Source organism: Notechis scutatus, chromosome 15, assembly GCF_049901735.1.
Source record: "Notechis scutatus isolate UNSWTSFEM ecotype Mainland chromosome 15, rNotScu1.2, whole genome shotgun sequence".
NCBI lineage: Eukaryota > Metazoa > Chordata > Lepidosauria > Squamata > Elapidae > Notechis > Notechis scutatus.
In genome coordinates this window covers 8,260,030-8,273,519 of record NC_142023.1, presented here as the reverse complement: position 1 = coordinate 8,273,519, position 13,490 = coordinate 8,260,030, and the positions used below count along the sequence as shown (strand labels likewise).

The 13,490-nt window shown below is 48.0% G+C and overlaps 1 protein-coding gene across 9 annotated transcripts in view; it reads right to left on the bottom strand.

Moving 5' to 3' along the window:
* PRRC2B (proline rich coiled-coil 2B) overlaps window positions 1–13,490 on the bottom strand; it is a 39,748-nt gene that overhangs the window by 13,874 nt on the left and 12,384 nt on the right. For 8 of the 9 annotated variants that reach the window (XM_087944362.1, XM_087944354.1, XM_087944359.1 and 5 more), the window contains exons 10-20: window positions 12,661–12,751; window positions 12,111–12,297; window positions 11,238–11,550; window positions 10,106–10,287; window positions 9,718–9,919; window positions 8,482–8,689; window positions 5,353–7,434; window positions 4,472–4,650; window positions 3,888–4,033; window positions 2,322–2,463; window positions 1,003–1,085 (exon numbers count right to left, since the gene is read on the bottom strand). In XM_087944362.1, coding sequence (XP_087800488.1) covers window positions 1,003–1,085; window positions 2,322–2,463; window positions 3,888–4,033; window positions 4,472–4,650; window positions 5,353–7,434; window positions 8,482–8,689; window positions 9,718–9,919; window positions 10,106–10,287; window positions 11,238–11,550; window positions 12,111–12,297; window positions 12,661–12,751 — 3,815 coding nt within the window. The remainder of the gene's footprint in view (window positions 1–1,002; window positions 1,086–2,321; window positions 2,464–3,887; window positions 4,034–4,471; window positions 4,651–5,352; window positions 7,435–8,481; window positions 8,690–9,717; window positions 9,920–10,105; window positions 10,288–11,237; window positions 11,551–12,110; window positions 12,298–12,660; window positions 12,752–13,490) is intronic. The other variant, XM_087944356.1, reaches the window with a different exon arrangement.

Below are 13,490 nucleotides of genomic sequence, written 5' to 3'. Positions count from 1 at the left end.
TAGAATAACTGAGTTGGAAGGGACCTTGGAGGTCTTCTAGTCCAACCCTCTGCTTAGGGAGGAAACCCTACCCCACTTCAGACAAATGGTGGTCTAATCTCTTTTTAAAAACTTCTTAAAAGCATTCACAACTTCTGGAGGGAAGTCGTTCCACTGATTAATTGTTCTAACTATCAGGAAATTCTCCTTAGTTCCAGGTTGCTTCTCTCCTTGATTAGTCCCCCACCCCGGTTGATTCTTGTCCTGCCTTCAGGTGCTTTGGAAAATAGCTTGACTCCCTCTTCTTTGGGGCAGCCCTTCAGATATTGGACCACTGCTCTCCGTTGGCTGTGGAGGAAACTGGGGAAGGGCAAAGTCTGGCTGGGCAGAGCAGGGGAGAGGTAGAACAAGGGAGACTGAATTCAGAAGAAGACCCAGGCCTATCCCCTCTTCATCCTAGGGAACGCAGAGAGGAACGGAGAAGAGAGCAACGTGAGTTGCGTGGCTTACGGGGGAGGAAAGGGCCCTGATTCCCTTCATTAGCCACAGCTGGAAGAGAGTTTAAAAGAGATGCAAGCCGAGAGTTGCGGCTGCTGGGAACAAACGTGAGTTTATCTTGTGTTGACTTTGGTTATCTGCATTCCTGGTATCCTCCCAACTGGGTTGAATTACTGCCGTTCCTTCACTTCTGGACTTTCTTCTCTTGCCCTGCTGGACTAATGACCTCATTTTGCCTTGATTGGACTTATAGTTCCAGTTTTTGTTGACCACGTTTTGGACTTGAATCTCTGCAGCCAAAAGCTGTTCCTGGGGGGAGTTTTTCTCCAGCCCAGAAGGTAACCAAGTCATTGGGGGGAAAGTTGGAGCTACTAAAGGGACTTCGACTGATTATCTGATTGTGTTGCCTTTGTGCCACGCCCCTTTGGGGCATCACAGCAGCTTAGCAAGACCCTCGTGCCCCATAGTTATAAATCCCCAACTTTCCTGGGCGTGAGAGAAGGACCCATCTGGCGCCACACTGACCTCCGCAGAGCCGGTCTCGTTTCCAATAAAGGTGCCAATGGGCTTGTTCCAGGAATCAGGACCAGATGACTGAACGGACAGAGCTGCCAGAAAAGGAGAGAGAGAGAGAAAGAGAGTGACTAGAGGTGAAGACTATATGGTAGAACTATGAGAACAACTGCTAAAATGATGGCGTACAATACTATGCCTATTATGTATTTTCGAAAGAGATTACATTGTATAATTATGAGAATAATAGTTGTAACTAGGGCGTATAATATGATGTATATTTAAAAAAAAGATATGATACCGACAGTACACGGTCATTGTAGAAATGGAAATGTGATGTATGATAAAGGAAAATGTATAATAAAAAAATAATACAAAAAAAAGGAGATATGGTAATCTTTATTGTCACTTTTTTCTGTCAACACACTGGCACACATTGGAAAATGGGAATTCTGATGCCTGCTCTCAAAATACACACACATACCCATATATGCACACAAATATATCTATCTATCTATCTATCTATCTATCTATCTATCTATCTATCTATATCTATCTTTTCTATCTATCTATCTAATCTATCTTATCTAATCTATCTTGTCTGTCTGTCTATCTTTATCTATCTATCTATCTGTCTGTCTGTCTGTCTGTCTGTCTGTCTTGTCTGTCTATCTTTATCTATCTTATCTTATCCATCCATCATCTATCTATCTATCTATCTATCTATCTATCTATCTATCTATCTATCTATCTATCTATCTATCTCCATATATCTATATCTATCACTATATCTATCTATCTATATCTAATCTATGTATCTATATCTATTTCTATCTCTATTATCTACCTACTACCTATCTCTACACACACAAACACACACACAAACAAACACACAGAGCTCTCAGAGCTTGGTTGTTTTCTTTCTTATTTCATGACCCAACTAGGTAACATCATCAGTGCTAGGAAGGAGCGGTGTGTAGAAGAGAAGGCCAGGAGGGGGAGGAGATAGACAATGAGAAGGAGGAGAACTGTAGGCTCCTTGTTGCTCTCTGAGCTTGGGTATTTGCTTGTAGACATTTCATGACCCATCCAGGTAACATCGTCAGTGCTAGGAAGGAGCAGTATGTGTGGAGGAGGAGGAGGCAAGGAAGAGGAGGAGGAGAAAGGGGAGGAAAAGGAGAAACAAGAGGAGGAGGAGGACAACTGTGGGGTCCTTGTCGCTCTCTGAGTTTGGTGTTTTTTTTTGCAGACGTTTCATAACCCATCAGATTTGATCGTTTGCAACAGCGGCAAATGCCAAACCTCCGGAAGAGGCCAGACTTGGGGCTCACCTGCGCTGTTGGTCTCCCAAATTTCTGTCCCCAAGGTGTTTCGAGGCACCGAGACGTCCCCTTGTTCGAGGCACAGGCTGTTCTGCTTTTTGGCAAAGCGGGGTGGGATGCGCGACTGAAGGACGCGGCCCTTAGCCGGAGCCTATAAAACGAGGGGGAGGGAACCCCCAAAAAACAACGGAGTTAAGATTCTTTCCACGTGCCGTTTTCTCTTCATACGGAGGAAGTGATCCCTAAGTCCTACCGATCCGGAGGCTGATCTAGGGGGATGGTCTCCTCCAGTCTCCGTCTCTCCTGTTTTTTGGAGGTGGAAGTTTGGGGGCTCCCCTAACTCTGTACCCCAAATCCCAAATGAAATGGGTGTCCGCTCTCGGGGAGACAAACAGGGCCAGGTTCAGCAGAACACACAAAAACAGTGCTGAATTTTTACACTTGGTGTGCGTAACACTGGCAAAAATATTTCCTCCCCGGCAATTACATTTAATAATTTAAGGAGGCAATAATTGGAATAGGTAAAAGGTTCCCCTCCTTGCAAATCCGTGCTAGTCATCCCCGGCTCTAGGGGGCGCTGCTCATCCCCGTTTCAAAGCCGAAGAAGAGCCAGCGCTGTCCGAAGATGCCTCCGTGGTCACGTGGCCGGCATGACTAAACGCCGTCGAAGGCGCACCCAACGCTGTGACCTTCCCACCAAAGGGGTCCCTATTTTTCTACTTGCATTTTTTTTTTAACATGCTTTCGAACTGCTAGGTTGACAGAAGCTGCTGGGACAAGGAATGGGAGCTCACTCCGCGATGCGGCGCTAGGGGTTCGAACCGCCAAACTGCCAACCTTTCTGATCGACAAGCTCGGCGTCTTAGCCACTGAGCCACCGCGTCCCTTTCATCCGTGGTCCTAGAGGGCTCCCCAAACCCGATATTTTAAGCGTAGTCCAAATCCCAAATGAGATGGATGCCTTGATGAAATTCAAAAAGGACAAAAAGGGCCAGAACACAGAAAACAGTGCTGAAATTTTACGCTGGGGTGTATAACACTGGCAAAGATTTCCTCCCTTTTTAAATTTAATTAAATTTATTAATATTTAAGGAGGCAATAATTGGAATAGACTGGGCAAAAAAAGGAATCTTGGAGACCACCACATGAGAGAGACAAAAAAAGAAAACCAAACCATTGACACTCCCCCCACCAAAAAAAGACTTGACTGGTACGCCTCGACTTACGACCGCAATCGAGACTGAAATTTCTGTTTGCTAAAGCGAGACAGTTAAGTGAATTTTGCCCCATTTTGTGACCTTTCGGCCACAGCTGTTGAGTGAATCACTGCAGTCCTTAAGTTAATAACACGGTTGTTAAGTGAATCTGCCTTCCCCCTTTGACTTTGCTTGTTAAGGGTCGCAAAACGTGACCCCCAGACGCTGCAACCGTCATAAATACGAGTCAGTGTCTGAATTTGGATCACATGATCATAAACACATCAATCCTTTTTTTTCAGGGCTGTCCTAACTTTGAACAGTCACTAAACGAACGGTTGTAAGTCAAGGAAGACCTGCGTTTCTGGTTTTTTCTCACCTGGGCAGCCTGTTCTTTCTTCCTGCGTTCCTCTTCCAGCAGCCGTCGCTGTTTCTTGGTCAGGACTTCAATGAATCCTTCGCTGTTCATCGGCCCCACGTCCGTCTCTGTCGCGGGACCCGGGCCACGGCTCTCCATCACGCCACCTGCGCAATGGCACACAAGCGTTTGTAACGCAAGCCCGGAACCTCTCTCTGGAAAGTGAATTTTCTCACAGCCCATTATAAGGTTGTGGGAATTTGGGCTTGGGAAGACTAGTGCATAAGGCACCGAGAAAGCAGGAGGGATGTGCATTCTAGTCCTGTCTTAGCATGAAAGCCGGCTGGGTGACTTTAAGCCAATCACCAGGAGATGGTGAGTTCTAGTTCCGCCTTAGGCAGGAAAGCCGGCTGGGTGACTTTGAGCCAATCCCCAGGAGACTGGGAGTTCTAGTCCTGCCTTAGGCACGAAAGTCAAGCTGGGTGATCCAGAAAAATAGAAGGAGGACGGTGTGCCGGATAAGTTTGCCGCCTTATTTATAAGAAATAATAAAGGCAGGATACAAATAAACAAAACAATAAAGAGAAAACTGTAATAGTGTTTACTTCTGTAGCTCAGCTCGAACGGATTGATGGTCTCTGTCGCCTCACTGCCCGCCGACGTCAGCTCCTTCTCTTGCCTTTTCTCCAGGTTTTCGGCACCATTCAGGTTGGAGTGAGACCCGTAAGCGGAACGGTTCCGTCCAGGACTGCCGTTGTCAAGGACGCCGTTTTCTTCCGGAGATCTGCAGGGAAAGAGCGGTTGTTGATTCGACTCAAAAACGAGGAACCAACGGACTCCTGCAAGCAAGCAGGGAAGAAGGATCCTGGCAGAAGAAGGATCATGGCAGAAATAGGCCAGGAATGTTGGCTAGGCCCAAGGGGCAGAACTACAAAGCAATAAGAGGGAGTCCTCGAGTTATGACTGTAACGGAGCCTGGGTTGTAAGTCAGGGACGACTGCAAATCGACAAGTCAAAACAGTGCTTCTCAGCTTTCAGGTGTGTGCACTTCAACTCCCCAGAATTCCCTAGTCAAGACTAGGCTGGCTAGAGAATTCTGGGAGTTGAAGTCCACCTAGTCTCAAGGGTTGGATTCTCAGGTCCACTCTGTTCCCAGATATTGTCTCTCTCTTTTCTTAAGGGGGAACCAGCACTTCTGGACCTGTCAGATGGGCGACCTCCCAGAATTCCCTGGAGAAGACCATGCTGGCTGGGGAATTCTGGGAGGTGAAGTCTGAAAGTTGAAAAAGATTGGGTTGGACAGTCTCTGTTTTCTTAAGGGAGACCCGGTGTTTCTCCACCTTAATAACTTTGATATAAGTGGACTTCAACTCCCAGAATTCCCCAGACAAGGGAATTCTGGGAGTTGAAGTCCGCACGATCTCAAGGGCTACGCTCTGTATCCAAATACTTTCCCTCTTTCCTTAAGAAGGGGGAAGATTATTACCTTTTGCTCCTCATTTGCAGCACGTTCTGCTGGTTTTCGTAGTAGGACGCCGGTCGGTTCCCACCGGCTCGTACGGCTTTCTCCCCAAATCCTACGGGATCAGATTTTCGGCTTTGCCGATCTACCACGGGCCTCTGGCTGGAGAAGCTCCTCTTGGCCAGGTCTCTCTTCTCCCCCAAGGTGCTTCCGGGCACTCCGCCGTCCAACGGTGCCTCGTTCTCCGAGTTCCCGCCTCCCCTCCTTTCCCGCCTCTCGCTGAAGTCGCTGCTTTCCGAGGCCGTCTCCCACTCTTCGTTGGCGTGATCTGAGGTATTCTGATAGGAGAGTTCCGGAGATCTTCTGTTCGAGGAACCGTTATAATCGGTCGTGACCAGTTTGGCTCTCCTGGGCCACTGACAAGCGATAAGGTTGGCCCCACCATCTTCGGGTGTCCACTGACCCACGGACTCGCGTTCCTGCCTCAAGCGCCTGAACCGGGGAGGTTTGTCCTGACGAGGGGGGCGCCGTCGACGGAACGGCCGGTTCTCCACGTTTTCGGGATCCCCTCCGTAGTCCTCTTCAAACACCCGTCGGCTAAACGAGTCCGAAGCCTTGTAAGACTCTTGGCTGTAATCCCTCTCTGGTAGACGCCTGATGCCAAAGGCATCCAGAGGGGCGTTGTGCCCATATTCTTGCCAAGTATTGCCACCATTTCGGCTCTGCCACTGGGGAAACTCCTTGGAAACGAATCCTCGCCGCCCGTAAGTGGAATTGCTCAATCTTGGGGGTAACGATCGCCCAAAAGCTCGCGGGGTCCTCAATTTGGCGTCCTGATCATCAGAATAGATCTTATTGGATCTCCAGGAGTCATGGAAATCCCCTTTCTTGAGATCGCCCTCTTCTCTCTCGGCCAGGGAACCCTCGTTATTATTCTCAGAGGCCCTTTGACGCCGGCGCTTAGGCAGTTCCTCATACTCGGAGCCTTCGCTGTGGGTCTCGCTCGCAATCCGGCGCCTGGGCTTTCCCCGCGGGAATTCCTCCCCCTGATTGAAGTCTCTCAAGGTTCGTCCTCGGCTACTTCTCGGGGGACCCCCGCCGTTGCTGCTATTGTAACCGCCTCGGAGATTCGCCCCGCCGCCGCTACCAGCAGCAGCCGCGCCTCCGCATCCCACCGTGTTGCTACGGCCTCGGAAGGTGAATTCTCGGAAGCCGCGTCCACGGCCCCGCCCTTGCCCCCGTCCGCCAAAGGCCTGTTCCTCATCGATGAAGATCCAGTTGTTTCTTTTGGTCGGAGGCAGCTCGGCAAACTCCCTTGACTGATTCTTGCCCTCCGAGTCCTTGGTTATCTTCTCCTTTTCTTTGCTGTCCTCCTCGTTGTCTTCATGACGTCTCTCATTGTCCTGGACAGGGGTTTGTGGGGAGGGTTTCTCGTCCAACAAGCGGTAGCGAGCGGACTGGACAACCGCTCCAGGATTCATCTCCTCTGATGCCTTTGGCGTGGGGCCCTTTTCTTTAACGGGATGGGACGTCTCTTCGCCCTCCACCTTCACCTTCTCCAGTTCTTTTTCCTTCTCCTCCACTTTAAGAGCCTTTAGGACCGGCTTTTTAATCGGACCGGATCGACGGGTTCTGCCCGTTTGCTCTTGCTGTAGTGTTTGACCGTTGGTGTTTCGGTTCTCGGGAGTTGTCCACCCAGTTCCAGGGTTGGCTTGCTTGCTGGCAGATCCATCCTTCTTCCACATCTCGGAACCAAACAAGGAGTCCTCCTGGAACAGCTCTTCTTTCCCCGAAGGCGACTCTTCCAAGGGTTTGGAAAAATGGCTGATCTCCCAACCATTATATTCGGACTTCTTTTCATCCGGAATGGAACCGGACTCCAAAGGAGAATTCAACAGGCTCCTATCGCAAGGATCGGAAAGGTCAGAGCTGCACTCGGGGGGCTGAAAGATGCGTTCTTGGGGCGTCCTTTGGGCAGGACTGACGCATCGGTCGAAATTTCCCTGGGGTTTCTTCTCGAAGGAGCTTAAGTAGTCTTCTCCAACTTCTTCAAAGAAGTCATGTTGAGTGTTTAGCCCCGAGGGCGCAGAGTAAGAATTCTCCACCCTGAAAAAAAAGGAACCCCCCAAAAAACAAGGAATTTCATGTTAAGGAGCTGGGGAACAGGAAAAACGATGTTTTTGCATGGATAACCCCTCACCCTATCACTAACACTCTCCCAAGTGGTTGCTACAGACTAAGAGGAGGGAGAAATTACAGGTATGCCTCAACTTACAGCAATTTGTTAAGTGACCAAAGTTACAACGGCACTGGAAAAAAGTGACTTACGACTGTTTTTTCACGCTCATGACCACTGCAGCATCACGTGATCAAAATTCAAAGGCTTGGCAACTGGCATGTACTCATGACAGTTGCAGTCTCCTGGGGTCACATGATCCCCTTCGGACAAGCAAAATCAACGGGGAAGCCAGATTCACTTCAGAGCTATTGTTACTAAATTCACTTAACAACCGCGACAAGGAAGGTCGTAAAATGGGGCAAAACTCCTTTTAAACAACTGTCTCACTTAGCGACAGACAATTTTGGCGCTCAATGAAGGCAGTAAGTCCACCCGTATTAAAGAGGGGAGATGGGCTCGTACCGTCTCTGCTGAATGGCAGATAAAATATGAGATCAGTTTTAATTGTTTTTGCCAGGCTCTCAGCAGCTTTATGTTTGCAAGGGCAGAAAGGCCAACGTGGCACAACCTTCGTGTAAAATGCTTCAGATTTGTAGGCGAGACGAAGGAAGGCCTCTCTTTCTACAGCACACTGGAGCTACTCAACACTGACTCCAAACAAACCTCCCTCTAAAAACAAAAAACAAGGAATCAAATTTTTGGCAGCCCCATTACAGGTAGACTTGGTTTACCAAATGCCTTGTTTAGCAACGGTACGCCGTTACCTAGGGAGGAAAAAGTAACTTCATGCGCAAGCCGACCTTCGCAGGTCTTTGAAGTAAAGGAAAGCTTGAAGTAAGATAATAAGCAAGGGCGGTTTCACTTAGCCACCGCTTCTTATAGTGACCAAGTTGTCCGTCTCCCAACACGGTCATTAAATGAGGACTACTTGTATTTAGCACCTGAAACTCCACCAAGGTGAGCCTATACTTTACCTGGTATGTAACCCTTCCTCTGTCACGCTCTCCGCTTGCTTTGGCTGGGAAACAGAGCAGCTTTTGCTTGGCAGGGGGACAAAACTTTCCGGATCCCAGATGGAGGCGGCTTCCCCTTTTCTCTCCTGCAGCCCCATAGATTGGCAGCTCTGCTCCTCCGGTGGGCAGCTTCCATTCCCGTTCATGGAATCCGGTGGCTTCATCATCCCTAGCCGGGTTAGAAAGAGAGAAAAAGATAAGTCAGATCCCACTCATTGCTACCTAAGCGGTAAGAAATAGAGGAAATTTATTCTGATTTTTCAACGCAAGTCAACGCAAGACAAAGTCAAATCAAACTGGATTTTATTACAGTTTTAGAGCAGCAAAGATACAGAAGCCGAGGCGGCATTCAGCAGGTTCTGACCGGTTCTGGAGAACCGGTAGCAGAAAATGACTGGCACCGCCAACCCCATCTCTTCTCTGCCTCCCACTGAGTCCCAGCTGATCGGCTGGGTCTCCTTTGGTTGCCCTGCACAGGAGAACGGAGCTGGAAAGCAGGTTAGTGGGGTGGGGAGGGAGGGAATGGAGATCTTGCAGGATCCTTCCCCTGCCACGCCCACCAAGCCACGTCCACAGAACCGGTAGTAAAAAATTTTTTTTGAATCCCACCACTGTACAGAAGCCAGTGGATGGATGGATGGATGGATGGGATGGAGAGAAAGAGGGAGAAGGCATGGATGGAGGGGATGAGATAGTGAAAGAGACACAGAGACGGAGAAAGAGAGAGAAGGCATAGATGGATGGTTGGGTAAAAGACATGAATGGGTGGATGGATGGAGAGATGGAGGCATAGGACATGGAGGGATGGATAGATGGAGGGATGGATAAAATGGCTAGACAGATAATGATGAGGGAGAGACAGAGATAGAAGACATGGATGGTTTGATGTAAGGATGGAGAAAAAAATGGCTGGATTGATGGATGATATAGACGATAAATATATTCTATGAGATGGAGACAGACAGAAGCAATGGATAGAAGGATGGATGGATGGAAGGATGGATGGATGGGGAGATGGATGGATAGAAGTCATGAGTGCATGAATGAATAGATAAGCCTTGTTGAAAGAGAAAAGGGGAAAGAACAGATGGACGAAAAAAACGGGGGGAAATAAAAGTAAAACATAAGGAATGAACTGGAAACTTACAAACATCATACGATTCATTTTTTCCCCCCTGAATTTCACAGGTGTTTTACCTGATTGATGAAGGGATGAAGGGTAGAAATCCACAGGTGGGCGTCCCGGGGTGACTCGAGGGTCCATATAAGAAGGCATCATTAACCATCGAGGGTCGAACCCCAACATCTGTGGGTGGGCCGGGTAGAAAGTCCGCTGAGGGTGGGAAGAAGGTGGATAGACTTGGGAGGGTGGCCAGTTTTGCATTTTGTAGAGATGCTCCTGAAAGGAAACACGGAAAAAGTAATTAACGCGCTAACGGTAGATGTGGCACTGAGAAGTCCTGTATCGAAAAGGAAAGCAAATTAAAAAAAAAAAAAAAGACACTGAAAAGAAAAGCAAACTTACAAAGAAAAAAAAACCCAAATGAATGAGAACAATGATCCAAAACCATTTTCCGTCTCTTACTTGCTGCTTTCTCTGGAACCGCGGGGGAAGCAGCTTGGGGAATTTGCCGAATTCCTGCATGGGGGAAACGGTTTCGCGCAGCTCCTCCTCGCTGCTACTCCGGAGGGCCGTGGAGGCAGCTGTTGGGGGCTCCTCATCCACGTAACCAGAAGAGGGGTCCTGGGTGTGAGACTCGGGGACGGCTGAGGAGGACGGAAAGGAGAAGGCAAAAATTGAAAGCAACGGAGCTGCACGTCAGCCTTACCAGGCAGGCCAGGCGGGAAACACAACGGATAAAAAGTATGTTTGCTTTATGTTTGCAAGTGGTGACGATCTTATTAGTTCTGATATTAGGTTTGCAAGTCGTAAGTCACAAAATCTGATCGCTCCCGATTATTATGAGCTGTTTTGCAGCAGTCATAAAGCGAACACAACGGTTGTTAAGCGAGCACTTTAGCTGGATGGGAAGTCTCTTCGGGATGTGTGTGTCATATCTCTGAACGCTTGCTAAGTGACCCGTTGTAAACCTACGAACTAATTCTACTTTACTGTAAAGCTGCATTAAACTGAATCTTGCAAGTCTGAAAGTACAAATCTCTCACTGTCCCTTTTACAGCCTGAGAAATTCGGAAGCCTCTTTCTACACCCGTTGTACAGTTCTGGGCTGTGCCCTCTCTTATTGGACTGTTCTCTGAAGTTGCATTAACAGAATCTTGCAAATCTGAAAATACAAATCTTCCACTGTCTCTTTTATAGTCTGAGAAACTAGAGCATCTAAACTTTGGAGTCTCTTTCGCTATCCCTTATGCAGCTCTGGGCTATGCTGTCTCTTATCAAACTGTTCATCTTTCACCCCATCTCATGTCTTTCCCACATATCATTACATCAGCTAGACTTAACATAGGACCAAGGACAAGCTTGCCACTTAAATGTAGGAAAAGACGAGGCAGAACCTGGAGGCGGCGTCAAGCAAGTAATCAGCCTGGAGTCCCTGTAAGCAACCCACGTCCAATCCCTCTTAAATTCTCTTATATCTGGCAACAGGTGGTCCCTGACACAACGGGACCTACACTCCATTTTTCTGGACAAGTGGTTTGCAGCGTCCGGGTCCTACCTGAACGTCTGACCCATACGCCTATCTGCACGGCCTTACCTATCCGAGTTACGTGGCTGTTCTCCGAGACGGCATTCTTCTCCGAGGTCGAAGATCGGGGTTCATCACTCTCGCCGTGTTTGGGACCGTCTCCCGCTTTCTGAGCGAGCTTGCATTTCTGATCCAGCTCCTTCAGTTTCGCCGCGCAGGCAGCCAGGCGCTCTTCCCGCGCTCTTCGCTCTTCCTCTTCCCGTCGCCGCCTGGCCCGCTCGACGGCTTCCGACATTTCCGAGTAGATGAACTTCTGTCTCAGCGGCAGCTTCTCTTCTTTTTCTTCTGAACATTGTTGCCGCAGACATGACAGTGGGGGTTTCTGGGCAAGAACGAAGAAACCGACATCACAACAAAGACGTGAGATAAGGGTGCGGAAATCCATACAGCTGCCTCGTTAGAAAGGCGAGGGGGAGAAGCAACGGATTTTTCTCTGTGCACAAAGTCAAATCAGGGCCAATTTGCTGGTTGCTGGTCATCCATGCAACCCTTTGAAGCTACAACAGCATTGAAACAAGCGACTTCCGATCAATCAATCAATAAATAGGAGCCACTTGCCAAGCGTCTGAATTTTGAGCCCGTGATCGTGGGAATGCTGCAACGGTTCTATATGAGAAACGGCCCCGAGTCCCATTTGACTTGTAACTTCGAACACTCACTAAACAAACTGTTGTAAGTCAAGGACTACTTTTGCACTGGGCGGTTTTTAACCTTCTGGAGTTCAGCTGGTGCTTACGTGTAGAGAATTTTGTGTGTGTGCGCGCAAAGGGGAAATCCAAATTTTAGACTTTTTTGCTCTCTTCAAATTACTCGCCAAACCAGGGATCGGTGCATCCATTCGCAAGCTGTGAATTCTGCAGTTTGGGGCCCTCTTCGAAATACCTGATATTCTGGCAGAGGGCTCCAGCCGTTCAGCTTTCTTGAGCCTGGTAGACTTTCCGACACTTTGCGGATGGACCGAGAGAGGCTGGCTGAGTCATTCCAAGTCTTGGGGTCCTCTGTGGGGTACCGGACGTCGGTGTTTTCGGCCGAGCTCAGCGAAGGCGGCCTTCGGGGATCCCAGTTGTTCCTGCCAATGGAGGCCCTTTTAATTCATGTATTTATATCCTGCCTTTATATTGTCTTTATAAATAACCCAAGGCGGTGAGCGTACCTAATACTTCCTTCTCCTCCTATTTTCCCCACAACAACAACCCTGTGAGGTGGGATGGGTTGAGAGGGAGGGATTGGCCAAAAGTCATCCAGCTACAGTGCCTAAGGTGGGACTAGAACTCACCATCGCCTGGTGATTATCCCAAAGTCACCCAACTGTCTTTTATGCCAAAGGCAGGACTAGAACTCATGGTCACCTGGTGATTGGAGCAAACTCACCCAGACTTTTTTCTACACAAGACACAGTAACCCACTACACATGGATCTCCCTTCCATTTACCATTTCTGCCTTCCATCTTTGGGGGTTTCTTCCTCTTCCTCATCCTCACTGAACTTCAGTTTTTCGGAATAATCCACTTCGTCGTGGATTCCTAGAAAAAAGCAAGGAACCGAATGAGGAGAAACAAAGCCGCTGCTATTTCACTGAAATCACCAAATAAGGAATCCGTTTGTCGGGCTCTTTTGCAGAAAACTAAAAGCAAAAGCTATTTGTTTCTAAGTCTGGACTAGTCTAGAATAGAATAGAATTCTTTATTGGCCAAATGTGATTGGACACCCAAGGAATTTGTCTTTGGTGCATATGCTCTCAGTGTACACAAAGAAAAAATAAATAAAATACATTCATCAAGAATCACAAGGTACTAATAAGCAATCAAATCATACTAGGAAACAAATAAAACAATATAAATTGTAAAGATACAAGCAACACAATTATAGTCATAAGTAGGAAGAGAGAGGTACTAGGAAGTATTATAATCTAGTAGTAGAGGAATAATAGTAATAGAGTCTAAGTAGTTGGACAGTGTTGAGGGAATTATTTGTTTAGCAGAGTGACGGAGTTCAGGAAAAAAACAGTCCTTGTGTCTAGTTGTTCTGGTGTGCAACGCTCTATTAGTGTCGCTTTGAGGGTAGGAGTTGAAACAGTTTATGTCCAGGATGTGAGGGGTGTGTAGATATTTTCACAGCCCCCTTTTTGACTCGTGCAAGATACAGGTCCTCCATGGAAGGCAGGTTGGTAGCCATGGCTTTGTCTAGCCTAGCTTTAAGCCTAAAACTAATCCAAAGCCATTTGTTTCCAAGCGCAGCCTAGCTAATCCTAATCCTGAATCT